This window comes from Myotis daubentonii, chromosome 10 (genome assembly GCF_963259705.1).
Source record: "Myotis daubentonii chromosome 10, mMyoDau2.1, whole genome shotgun sequence".
Taxonomy (NCBI): Eukaryota; Metazoa; Chordata; class Mammalia; order Chiroptera; family Vespertilionidae; genus Myotis; species Myotis daubentonii.
Window position 1 is genome coordinate 16,687,266 of NC_081849.1, and position 12,796 is coordinate 16,700,061.

The window sequence follows — 12,796 nt, forward strand, 5'->3', positions numbered from 1 at the left end:
GAGAGGTCACTCTTGACATATTGGAAAGAGCAGCAACCAAGGAACAGGGATGAAATGGAGTCTTCTGGAAGAAGCTGTGTCCCACAGGGAGTTAAGGTATATTTAAAAAATATTATATTGATTTGAGAGAGAGAGAGGGGAAAGGAGAGATAAGGGGAAAGAGAGAAACAATGATTTGTTGTTCCACTTATTGATACCATCCACTGTCTGATTCTTGTATGTGCCCTGACTGGGGATTGAACCCGTGCCCTTATTGGGAAGTTAAGTAAATTTTTGAAATTATATACTAAACATATATATTCTGCACATGTTTGAACAAAGAAATCCTGTTAATGATCTCATTGCATTCTACCGCGAGCTCTGACGGTCAGTCCACTCAGGGATTCGTGAAGTCTCCAGCAAAATAATATACTCTAAATGTGAAGCTCTCGGGGGTTAATGCCACTTGAACCAATGCTGCTAAATATTACCTTCTGCATGTATGTAGACTCAGAGATGACACTTAGACCAGAAAGGCTGTCATTCGATTTCTTGAATATGCCTGAAGTTGACAAATTACTAATAACACCAGAGAAGAAAGAAATGAGAGATACTAATGAGTTTTTTCCTTTCAAAATTGTTTAAGTTCTTTTTAATTAGTGGAGGTAATTACTTTAAGACCTAAAGAAATAGTAAAAAAAAGATTCACATGGCCTGAGAAGAAAAGGTTTCCTAAGACTCTCAGAGGAAGAGAGAAGTTTGGCTGCATCTTCCATGATGGTTTGACCAAGTGGGAGTGTGTTTTTCTTCCATAGTAAGGAGTGCAGAAGTAGGCAGCCCAAAGCCTCTGCCTTTCATCTGCATCCGTAAGAAGAAACAGAGTAACCAAGAAACAGTGGCATCAGGGACGCAAAACTTTCCCAGAAATCTATACCCTAGATCCACTTCCATTTCTTTGGCTAGAATAGTGTCCCATGACCATGCCCAGCTACAAAGGAGACTGGGAAATCAAGGTTTTTTTGGTTGGTTGGTTAGTTTGTTTTTGAGTGCTAGATATATTTCTACCTCCAAAAAAAACAAAGTTCTTTCTGGTAGAAGGGAAGAAAGGAGAATGGGCATTGTGTAGGCACCTCACATTGTCTGCTGCAGCACTTGAGATCATTTTGTGTGACTTTTCCCTCTTCTCTCTCCACCTTTCACCCTCTTATATCGAGACAATGAGATCAGGGGCCTTAGTGTCACACAGCCAGTTCATGGCAAAGCTAGGACTAACCTCACAAGCGCGACTCTTACAGGGGTGCGCTTTCCGCGGTGTGCCGCTATTCTTTCCCCATAAAACGTGCTCAAGTTCATCCAGATATACTGGTACTGCCTTTTCTTCCAACGCCCTCAACTCTGTCGGCCACTCTATGGACCTGAGTCTGTATTGGGTATACACTTTGTTTCATTCAACATTAAAAAAAAAAAGTAACATTGCTTGGTTGCACCTAGAAAATGATTAATATCCAGCAGGCTCCCCTAACTTTCCAGAACATCAAGGAACATGGCATCAGAGCTGAAAACAAAGATTAAGTGCTCAGGAGAAATTCATATAAGAAAGCACAGAATATAATAGCATATTCTTTGGCCTAAACTACAGAATAGAGGGTGTGATCTCATTTTTTTAAATTTATCTTTAGTGATGATAGTATTACAGCTATCCCCTTTCTCCCCCATTGACTCCCTCCATGCCGAACTCATTCCCCCTGCCCTGCCCAGGCCTTCACCACACTATTGTCTGTGTTCACGGGGTAAGCATATATGCATACAAGTTCTTTGGTTGATCCATTCCTACCCACCAACCCCCCACCTTCCCTCTGAGATTCCTCATTCTGTTCCATGCTTAGATATCTCTGATATATTTTGTTCATCAGTTTATTTTGTTCATTAGATTCCACATATGAGTGAGATCATGTGATACTTGTCTTTCTCTGACTGGCTTATTTCACTTAGCATAATACTCTCCAGGTCCCTCCATGCTGTCCATAGATCCTTCTTTTTTATATCTGCAAAGTATTCCATGGTGTAAATGTGTCACAGCTTTTTTATCCACTGATCTGTGGACACTTGGACTGTTTCCATATCTTAGCTATTATCAATAACACTATGAACATAGGGGTGCATTTATTCTTTCTGATTGGTGTTCGGGTTTCTAAGGCTATATTCCTAGAAGTGGGATCACTGGGTCAAATGACAGTTCCATATTTAATTTTTGAGGAAACTCCATACTGTTTTCCACAATGGCTACAACAGTCTGCATTCCCACCAGTAGTGAACTAGGGTTCCTGTTTCTCCACGTCCTCGCCAGCACTTGCCATTTGTTGATTTGTTGATGGTGGCCATTCTGGCAGGTGTGAGGTGATACCTTTTGTCATTTTAATTTGAATCTCTCTGATGAATAGTGATGTTGAACATTTTTTCATATGTCTCTTGGCCATCTGTATGTCCTCTTTGGAGACGTGTCTATTTAGGTCCTTTGCCCATTTTTAATTGGATTGTTTGTCTTCCTTCTGTTACCTTGTATGAGTTCCTTATATATTTTGGATGTTAACCCTTTGTCAGATGTATCATTGCCAAATACGTTCTCCCATGCAGTGGTCTCCCTTTCATTTTGTTGATGGTTTCTTTTGCTGTGCAGGAGCTTTTTATTTTGATGTAGTCCCATTTGTTTATTTTTGTTTCCCTTGCCCCAGCTGAGGTATCGGCAAACATATTGCTACAAGAGATGTCTGAGATTTTTCTGCTTATGGTTTCTTCTGGGATTTTTATGGTCTCACAACTTACATTTAAGTCTTTTTTTCCATTTTGAGGTTACTCTTGTGTACGATGTAAGTTGGTGGCCTAGTTTCATGAAGAAGGTGTGACTTTAAATTTTATTTACTTCAAAATCTACTGTCCCTCCCTCAGTCTCTGCTCTGTCTATCCTTTGCAACATTGCTTTGGTTCTTGTCTTATCTTGGAATTTACTGGAGCTGAGACTATTTCGTTAGAACCACCAGGGCTGGCCTACAGGCTGTTGCACAGCAGGTGCCCAATGGGAACTTCAAACTGAGGTGGAAACATGGGGTCAAACACAGAGTCAAGGCCCCTGTTTTAACAGGAGCGCTCACTCAGCCTGGCTTCCACCTACACTATGCTTTTCTGCATTCCACATGATGCTTATTCTGTTAGCGTGGGCTCATATGTGGGGTCCTGGGTATTCAGAAAGGATAAACACTGAACATTTTAAGACATAATCATGCTCTATTGCCACTCATTGTTTCAGCAGCTTGAACGTCAGATCAGAACATGCTTCTGCATTACCACAGTAAGTTTTTCTAAGCTACACCTGTGGGTAATTAGAACAAAGAAGATGTTGATTTTGGTTCAAGATTAGCAGAAACTTCTGAATACGAGCTAGACTGGGTCTATTGAGGTCAGGGCCTTGCCTTGTCAGTATGGCACCTTACACGTTGTAGAGATTAAATCAGTATCTTTCCATTTTAAAGATGTATCCGCAACACTTAGGAATCCATTATGAATGAATCATTCTTCCTCTGAGTCATGTGTTTATCACGGGTAAACTTGGAGGTGCCATGTCAAGAAGATTACATGATTTAATTATTAAAATATAGATTGTCAGCGTATCCGGTTTTTTTTTTTTTTTAATGACTTGTTTGTTGGTTTTTACGTAAGATGTCAGATAAATACTTTTCCCACCTCATGGCCTCTGGAATTTCTTCTTGGAATTCTCATCTCCCGGTTATTGCCTCCTTCAGTTCAGATGTGGTCTCCTCAGAAAGGAGGCAACACTAACCTACCTATATCCTATGTCCTTCGCTGATGATAAAGATTAAATTATCATCAGTGATTGAGCTTGGTTCCCACAGTGCAAGCCGTCAGCATATATAACAGTGTACCTTTCTCATTGACTGCTGTTTGCCGATTATAGGTAGGACTTCAACAGCATAGACTAGGACGTGAGCAGCTGAAACCTGGACTCTCTTTCTAATCTCCTATGGACGAATATTAGAATGTGATCACAAACATACACATCACATAACCCCAAACAAAAATTATCAGGCAAAGGTTTAATAAATCCAGACTTTTATAAATATTTCAACATCATTTGCATATATATGATTGTCTATAATGAATTATATATATATATATCCTATATAATAAACGGGTAATATGAAAATAGACTGAACGGCAGAACAACCAAACAACCAATCAAAGGGTAATATGCTAATGATATGCTAAGGCTGCTCAACCGCTCGCTATGATGTGCACTGACCATCAGGGGGCAGATGCTCTGACCAGTAGGTTAGCTTACTACTGGGGTCCAGCCAATCAGGACTGAGCGAGATGGGTTGGACATGCCCTGGAGCCCTTCCACAGTCCCTCCCTGGCCTGATTGTGCGCCGGTGGGGTCCCTCAGCCTGGCCTGTGCCCTCTCACAATCTGAGACCCCTCAGGGGATGTTGGAAAGCTGGTTTCAGCCCGATCCTGCAGGCCACTCCCCTTGGGAGGGTGCCAGACACAGGGCTTATGGCTGGTGAGCACTGCTGTGGCAGCACAAGCCTCTCCCAATCCGGATGGATTGGGCACAAGCCCACAGCAGGCACAGTGGGGCTGGGATGAGCAGAAGCATCAGGTAGGAGCTGTAGGTGGCGTTGGACTTTGGGTTTCAGCCCGATTCCTGCAGGCCATCCGGAGGGACCCCACCCATGCACGAATTCGTGCACCAGGCCTCTAGAGTGTGTGTGTGTGTGTGTGTGTGTGTGTGTGTGTGTGTATTTAAGCACAATTAAGTCTGAAGTGCATAAATGCAGGTGGTTTTGTGGCCTGGTCATGTTGTGTTTCATATGGTGTGCATTGTTCTGTAACAAAACATGTTCTTTAGGTTTTTCTTAATTGTGTGTCTTAGAAATCTCTCCACATTAGTTCATTTAGTTCTAACCTTATGCCTGTTCTCTATGCATTTCATGAGAGTTTCTCTGGAGTAGACTCTAAAGTCTGACTTCAAGAGTATGTGGTCTGTGAATTTTCAATTTTGGTATAAATTGTGTTCCAAAGTAGCTGAGCTAATTTGCACTCCCATCAGCAGTATATAATGGTAATTATTTTTCACTGCCCCCCATCATATTTTATATAAAATTTTTTAATCTGAATCGTGCATGATGACATTTTTTTTTCTAGCCTTCAAAAAGGTTAGCCTTCACCAAAAATAAATGTATAGATAGATTTCACACACACACATACACACTCCTCTTTCATAGATGATTTTTCACATTAAAAACTCCTCACATTATAAACTTAGTGTTATTTTAATTGCTTTGTGATAATGAATACTTTAATACAAATTACATTTCTAATCTTTAATAAGTATCCTTAAGTCCAGTTTCAGTCATGAATTAAAAATGAAAATAAGTTTACTGAATCAAGATTTCAAGACATCTATACACCACCCCATGCCTTTCATCCCTTAACATTCTGGACCTTTTTGGATGAGTCCTGGGAATCTGAGCTGGGGATTAGGGTGTTGGACAGTGTGAGGGAAGGTGACTAGAAATTGCTCATTTGACGCAGAGTTACAGATCAAAGAAGAGCTCAAACCAGTGATTTCTCTCCATTATTGAGAATTTATTACATGAAAAGAGACAACGCTAACCTTTTATGCATTCAGTAAATATTTACTTTTTCATACTGTGTCGTAGGTACTGGGTGTATGTCTGAGTTAAATAACTACGTGTTCTCGTGAAGTATTCAGTCTAGTGGAAAAGACTCAAGTAGCAAACCTAATTGCCAATCGGAAACAGTAAGACAGAAACAACCAGTGCTGACATTGACAAAAACAGGGATACATCCTTGTGCTAGAGTTTCAAGAAGGCTTTGCTGAGACCTGAAACACTGGAAGATACTCTCCATGCAAAATTAAGGCAGAGCATCCCTAACAGAGAGTGTAGCATTTGTAACCTATCCTAAATTGTGTTAGACTGGGAGACCCTGTGAGAAGGTGGGAGCGGAACCAGTGAGGCAGGGTAGAAGGACATAGGGCAGGTATAGGTGCCGATAGCTTTAAAAAATCCGATAAGAAAAAATGAGAGTGATCCAACCTGCTAGAGTAGAGAAGAGAGGAGGAAAGAGGTCCCCGAGAGCTCCACGCTGCTGTTCCTCACAGCAGCGTCAGACTGAGGAAGGCAGCGCTTAGTAAGGAACAAGCCTCCACAATGATACCCATGGCAGGGAGATGTTACCTACTATTATAAAGACATGAACATGTTCTGAATAAAATATATGTACTTAATTGTATTTAGGGCATACCATGGGTCATTAAGAAATCTATATATATAAAAGCCTAAGTGGCCATTATGACCGAACGACTGGAATGACTAGTCAACCAGTCACTATGACGTGTACTGACCACCAGGAGGCAGATACTCAATGCAGGAGCTGCCCCCTGGTGGTCAGTGCACTCCACAGCTAACTGCCTGCAGACAGCCAACCTCCCACAGTCCCTCACCCACAGCTGGAAGGCCAGGCTGGGACAGGGAACTGAGGGTGGGTGGCGGCGGATACAGCTCCTTTCCCAGAAAGGCCAAGGGCCGGCTCCCTCCTTGGGCCAGTGGCCAGCCTCCTGCAGTCCCTCCCCCCATTCCTCCCTCCAGCAGGCAGGCCCCAATTGGCCCTGATTGCTCGCAAGGCCTAGGGACCCCCCCACATGCATGAATTCGTGCACCAGGCCTCTAGTGTTGAAATAAAATTCATCTGTGAAATTAGCCTTCTTCTAGAATATCCTCCACTTTCCTTCTCACGTTAACTGTCTTTTCCTCAGTGTTAGAAGATAATAGCATCCTCTTTATAGTATGTCATATTTTTAATGTGTCAACACACGGGTTTTCAAAGTAAAACTTGCATGAATTTCTTTCAAAATTGGCAAAGCAATACAAGAATATCAATAGCAAAATAAAGATTAAATTATCATTAGAATTTATACGAATCCCCTAATGTAAGAAGCTACTTACAGCACAAACAACAATCAATAAGTCAATATGCTAAGAAGAGTAAACAAGAACTGCTCCCTTTTATCTATAAATATTATTTGGCACACAAAAGGTCTTGCTTTTTATTACTATGGGGCAGGTTTATTTCAATGACAACTAATTTCTGTCATTTGAATGCAGGATTGTGGTTTGCTGATTCACCCGGAGGAAGCCTGTGGGTTGCAGCCTATTTCTTCTGACTACATTGAAGCCATTTCACAGCCCGAACTAAAAACTTGTCCATCTGGGGACACAAAAGGTGACTATCACACTGGCTATCACATCTCTTTAAAAAACTTTAATATAGATAAGTATATGCTTATTTTTAAATCCATATACACAAAGCTCAAGACAATAAATCACTTTTTCATTAGTATGAACTGCAGCATATGTAATTAATGTAAATGCATTGTTTTAATATGTGAAATATTTTGATTACTTTTCTCTCCACCCTCTGTTCTTTGCCCACACAATTCGTATTCATCTACAGATCTCAGCTCAAACATGACTATACCACAGTCTTCCTTGAGTCTCTGATTTGTTTCCTTATTCAAAACTAGAGGCCCGATGCACAAAATTGGTGCAAGAGTAGGCCTTCCTTCCCCTGGCTGCTGGCACCAGCTTCCCTCTGGCACCCGGGACCTGGGCTTCCCTGGCAGAGGGAGGCCCCACCCACCCACCACAGCTCACCAGTTGGTGGCCTGGGCCTCCCCTGCCGGACGATCATGGGACAATGGCCAGACCCCTAACCAATAGCATTGCACCTGCCTTGGCTGGTCTGGCACCAGTAGGTGTCATAGCATGGTCATCTGGAAGGTCATTTGGTCTAATTAGCATATTATGCTTTTATTATTATAGAGTCCCATAACACCCTGTGCTTTTCTCCCATAGTGGAGTCTTTAAATGATTATGTATATAATTAATTGTGTAATGTCAGTGTTCCCAGTTTGTCAGCTTGCACAAGGGCAGGAGTCTCATTGGTTCACATTGTATCAATCCACTTCCCACTATAATTTCTACAGAGTAGGCACGAAATACCAATAAGTATCTGTCGATCTTGTGAATCAAAGAAATGCAAAGAATACGCGTTTAATTTTATTTTTTAACTTTATTTTATTTTTTCCAACACCGTTTATCCCCTCTATGCCCTCTTCTGCCTCCATCCATCTCCCTCCACCCTTGCAATCACCACACTGTTGTCCATGTCCATGAGTTCTACCTTTTATTTTTTATTTTTTTTGCTCAAGCCCTCCCTTCCCAGGCCCACTCTCCCCAGCTGTTTGCCTGCTCTCTATGAGTCTGTCTCTATTTTGCCTGGTAGTTCAATTTTGTTCATTAAATTCTACATATGAGTGAAATCATATGGTACTTGTCTTTCTCTGACTGGCTTGTTTAGCTTAGCATAATGTTCTCCAGGCCCATCTATGCTGTTGCAAAGGGTAAAATTTTCTTCCCTTTTTCCAGCAGAGTAGTATTCCACTGTGTAAATGTACCACAGCTTTTTTATCGACTCATCTACTGATGGGCACTTGTATTGCTTCCAAATCCTGGCTATTGTACACAACTGCAATAAACAAAGGGATCCATACATTTTTTTGAATTAGTGTTTTGGGTTTCTTCAGATATATTTCCAGAAGTGGAATTGCTGGGTCATAAGGCAGTTCCATGTTTAATATTTTGAGGTAACTCCATAATGCTTCCCACAGTGACTGCACCAGTCTGCATTCCCACCAACAGTGCATGAGGGTTCCCTTTACTTCACATCCTCGACAACACTTGCTTGTTGATTTATTGATGATAGCCATTCTGAAAGGTACATGTTTCATTTTAAATCATGTTCTTTAATTATAAAAAAGGTCTCTGGGAATGATTAATAATGTCTCCCATATATTGAACATAGTAGAGGCAGGAAAATTATGATGTCCAATTCAAATGAGAGTTCAGACCTGCCTTAGCCGAGAGCAGACCATGAGTGAGAGACTTTGGTGCCACTGGCCGCAGCCGCAGCCTCCCTCCCACAGCCCCAGCCCCCCTCCCACAGCCGCAGCCCCCCGCCCGCAGCCTCAGCCCCCTCCCGCATCCCCCCTCCCGCACCCTCACTCTCGCAATGTGCTTCTTTCAGTGGAGACCAGTGGGGTCAAGCCGGAGCTGGGACTGAGCATGCCTCCAAGGCCAGCAGAGGTGCAGGGGTCATCTTCTCTGAGTTTCCTGGTTCCCACGCTGGCCTCCTGACCCCAGGTCTCCCTTCATCTAAAAAGTCTGAAAAAATACTCAGGAGCTTTTCTACCCTTGCCATGAACTTCACACCACAGTGTAGATGGGAAATGAGTTTCACAAATGGGCAGGACGAATCGCAGTTTGGCACGCCCAGTTAACAAGCACGGGCGTACCGCATCCCTGAACATGTGTTCTAAATAATAAATTCCAGTCAGGGCATAAAGAGTGGTTTGCCCATTACGGTGCATCAGGTGGTATAATTCATGATTCTCTTGGTGGAGTGAGATACAGTTAGATACTCTTGTACACAAAAGAGACACCAATGAGCCTAGTAAGTATTTTTTTAATCAGATGACAATTTATGAGAATCACAAAACAACTTAATTCCATTCCTCCTACTGAACCAAGTCAAAAGTTCTTCAACAAGAAGTCAAAGATACATGACTGAGATTCTTCCGGAAGTCTTGGCCATTAAGTTTGCAGGAACCTCGGCCAGGCCCGGATGGGGAGCTGTGACTACACCTGTTCCTCACAGGAGAGGCCCCCACAGAACAGGAGCCTTCTGGTAACTTGAGTAGCGAGGCTTCTTTACAGAAACCCCCAAACTGACTCCCCAAGCAAGCCCATCATCCTCATCTGACTGTTACAGGCCTCCTTCATCTGATCCTCCTGTCTCTCCCAGCTCCTCCCAGCCTCTCCACCTCATTTTATGCCAATGATGCTGCCCAGGACTCCAGGCTATTGTCTGTGTGATTCCCTCTCCTACCAGCCTGCCCAGCTTGGCCTCGGTCTTCTGATGCTCTATCTTCCTCTCCAGGAAGCCTTTCTTTACTGCCCCACCCCCAGATTAGCTTCTCTTCTGTGCTCCCAGAATGCCTTGGGCACATGTCTACAGTAGCACTTACCTCATTATTTCAGGTGCTTCATTTACACGTTTCTCGTTCTTTTTCTAATTAGTAGTCTGTAAAGTGGAATGATGTATCTGAATGGTCAGTGGCACAGGACGAAGCCAGCAAAAATTAAAATATATGCACATTTACTTTTTATCTAATCACTCTTTTTTTGTTTTATAATGCAATTAATGTATACGTATAGAAGTACTCATATATGTACGTCCGGTACAGTATATATGTATTCGTATGTCAAATGCGCATTAGCAATACATTTTTACTAATGACCGCCCCGGTTTGCATGTTTCTCTGGAACAGAGTTTGTCCCTTATTCACTTTTCAGTGTCTAATACATGATTTAAAAATGGTTGATGAACTGCCCTAGCCGGTATGCTCAGTGGATAGAGCATCGACCTGCAGACCGAAGGGTCCCAGGTTCGGTTCCTGTCAAGGGCACATACCTCTCAGTTGCAGGCTCCTCCCCAGCCCCGGCCCTAGTCAGGGTGCATGCAGGAGGCAACCAATCAATGTGTTTCTCTCACATCGATATTTCTCTCTTTCTCTCTCTCTTCCGCCCTCTGTAAAAATCAATGGAAAAATATCCTCGAGTGAGGATTTAAATTTTTCTTTAAATGGTGGCTGAACTAAAACCATGTCCAAGCTCTCCTCCCTTCCACAGAAGACTGTGTGCAGCCAAGGCACAGTCAACCAGGGATAACTGCTCGGCCCTTGAGGTCCTAAGTATTCAAAGTAAATGGTGAGATTGGGGGCAGTGGTTTGCAAGAATGGACTTTTTATATATCTCTCTATCTATATATATATATATTTTTTGCAAGAATGGACTTTTTATATATCTCTCTATCTATATATATATTTTTTTGCAAGAATGGATTTTTTTGCTGCTGGAGATCATTTTCCTTGCTTGATGGTAGGACTCCCTTCTGTTGAGCGACGTTATCATGGTCGACAGCACAGGAGGAAGTTTGCTTCGGAGCTCTAGCTTTAGCTTCTGATATTTTTGGGCCGCAGATTATTTCCAAAAACTGATTCTCACAGCCCATCACAGGCATCTGGCAGAATCGGATCCATTCTTTCACCTTGCCACTGTAATGACGGCCACAATGTCTTTTCTATAACACTAGCTAATATAATTTCGAGTGGCTGTATATTGCAATTCTTTAGTGGATTTCTAACCTTTAGAAAGTAATTTAAATAGAAGACACAACCTAAGAATAAAATCTGTTACTTCACAAGGAAAAAAGAATTTTTCTAATTTGGAGAAAGAAGAGATGTATACAATGATTATTGAATAAGAATTACCTTTAAGGAAAATAGTTCAGATTTCATGTTATGCTATGTGCACAAAAGCATTAATCAGACCTTATTTTTAAGTAAAAACTGCTTTACTTTATAGCATTATAAAATCTAGAATTAGTATTATCATCTATGTGATTTTATATCTCAATGTGGCCCTAAATCCAAAAGTTAATTTTTTTCTCCATTATATTGCCTGATCTCATTCACTTAAATAGCAGAAATCTAACTCATTAAATACAAAGCTATAATTATAAATCAAATAACTTCTCACAAAAGGCAGTTTTATGCCTCAGAATGTTTTTCCCTAAAACATATGTCATATTTTATTTCAGAAATCACAGCTTTGATTCATTCAATGTTTAAATACAGAACATAGAATTTATGTCCTTCTTTTTGACAATTTTAGGTAAGAGCTGGTATCATTTAAGATGTCAAGGAACTCCAGTCCTGCAGATGTATCTTTTAAGCAGTATTACTAACTTGAAAGAAAGGCATTGCTAACCAATACAAAAATGCAGAGTTAGGACTGTATAAATATATAGTAGTATGAATCAATGGGACCAAGATTTTAGAGACCCAATCAGTTGTCCGTCCCCTTCCCCCAAAACTAATTGTACCCATATTTGTACCTTTGTGCTTGTATTTATTTGGCCACTTGTCTCTTCAGCCATAGCAGCAAGTGACCAAAGAAAGCCTCAGTTTGTGCAAAATTAGCTTACAGCAAAGGGCTGGAGGAGAGGAGCGTGTCTGTGGGAGAGGATGGATGTGCTCTTAGATATTCAAGGATCTGATGAAAGCTGAGCCCTTTAAACATAATCTCATTAGCAGAAACACCTTCATGTCCCCAACATCCTGCCATCCTCTTAGAAAGAGAATCAACAGTCTTTCTGTTTGAAAAATAATCTCTGTCAACACATGAACCCACTGAATAAATTCAAGTATTTGAAGGAAAGATAAGTTCATTTAAAAAATACAAAAACCTACTTATGGGTTTTCCTGTAAATGCCACAGATGACACTGTTAGGCCGTATTTCACTTTCAGCTGGTGATTCTGTGCTGACCTAACTCAACATGATAAAAGGATCGGCAAAGTGGAGACTTCTAGGCCTCCGTTCTGGCCCAGCCCTGTCATGAACGCATGATTTCACTTCTGTCATTCAACGCTGTAGGCCTCAGTTCACCTCATTTCTGAAAGAGGAGGAGACCCAAGGCCCATTGAACCCCATCCAAGAGGGTTCTATATGGTCACAAAATGCAAATCTCTATGAAGTAAAGTCACTTTCAGGAGGAGGTTTTCTTGAGAAATTAATCAACAAACATTAAACTTAA

General features: G+C 41.6%; 1 protein-coding gene across 7 annotated transcripts in view; it reads left to right on the forward strand.

The window, feature by feature from the left end:
- The window catches only part of CPED1 (cadherin like and PC-esterase domain containing 1), a 288,374-nt gene that overhangs the window by 228,616 nt on the left and 46,962 nt on the right, over positions 1–12,796 (forward strand). For all 7 annotated transcript variants that reach the window (XM_059711653.1, XM_059711654.1, XM_059711656.1 and 4 more), the window contains one exon: positions 7,185–7,302. In XM_059711653.1, the coding sequence (XP_059567636.1) occupies positions 7,185–7,302 (118 nt within the window). The remainder of the gene's footprint in view (positions 1–7,184; positions 7,303–12,796) is intronic.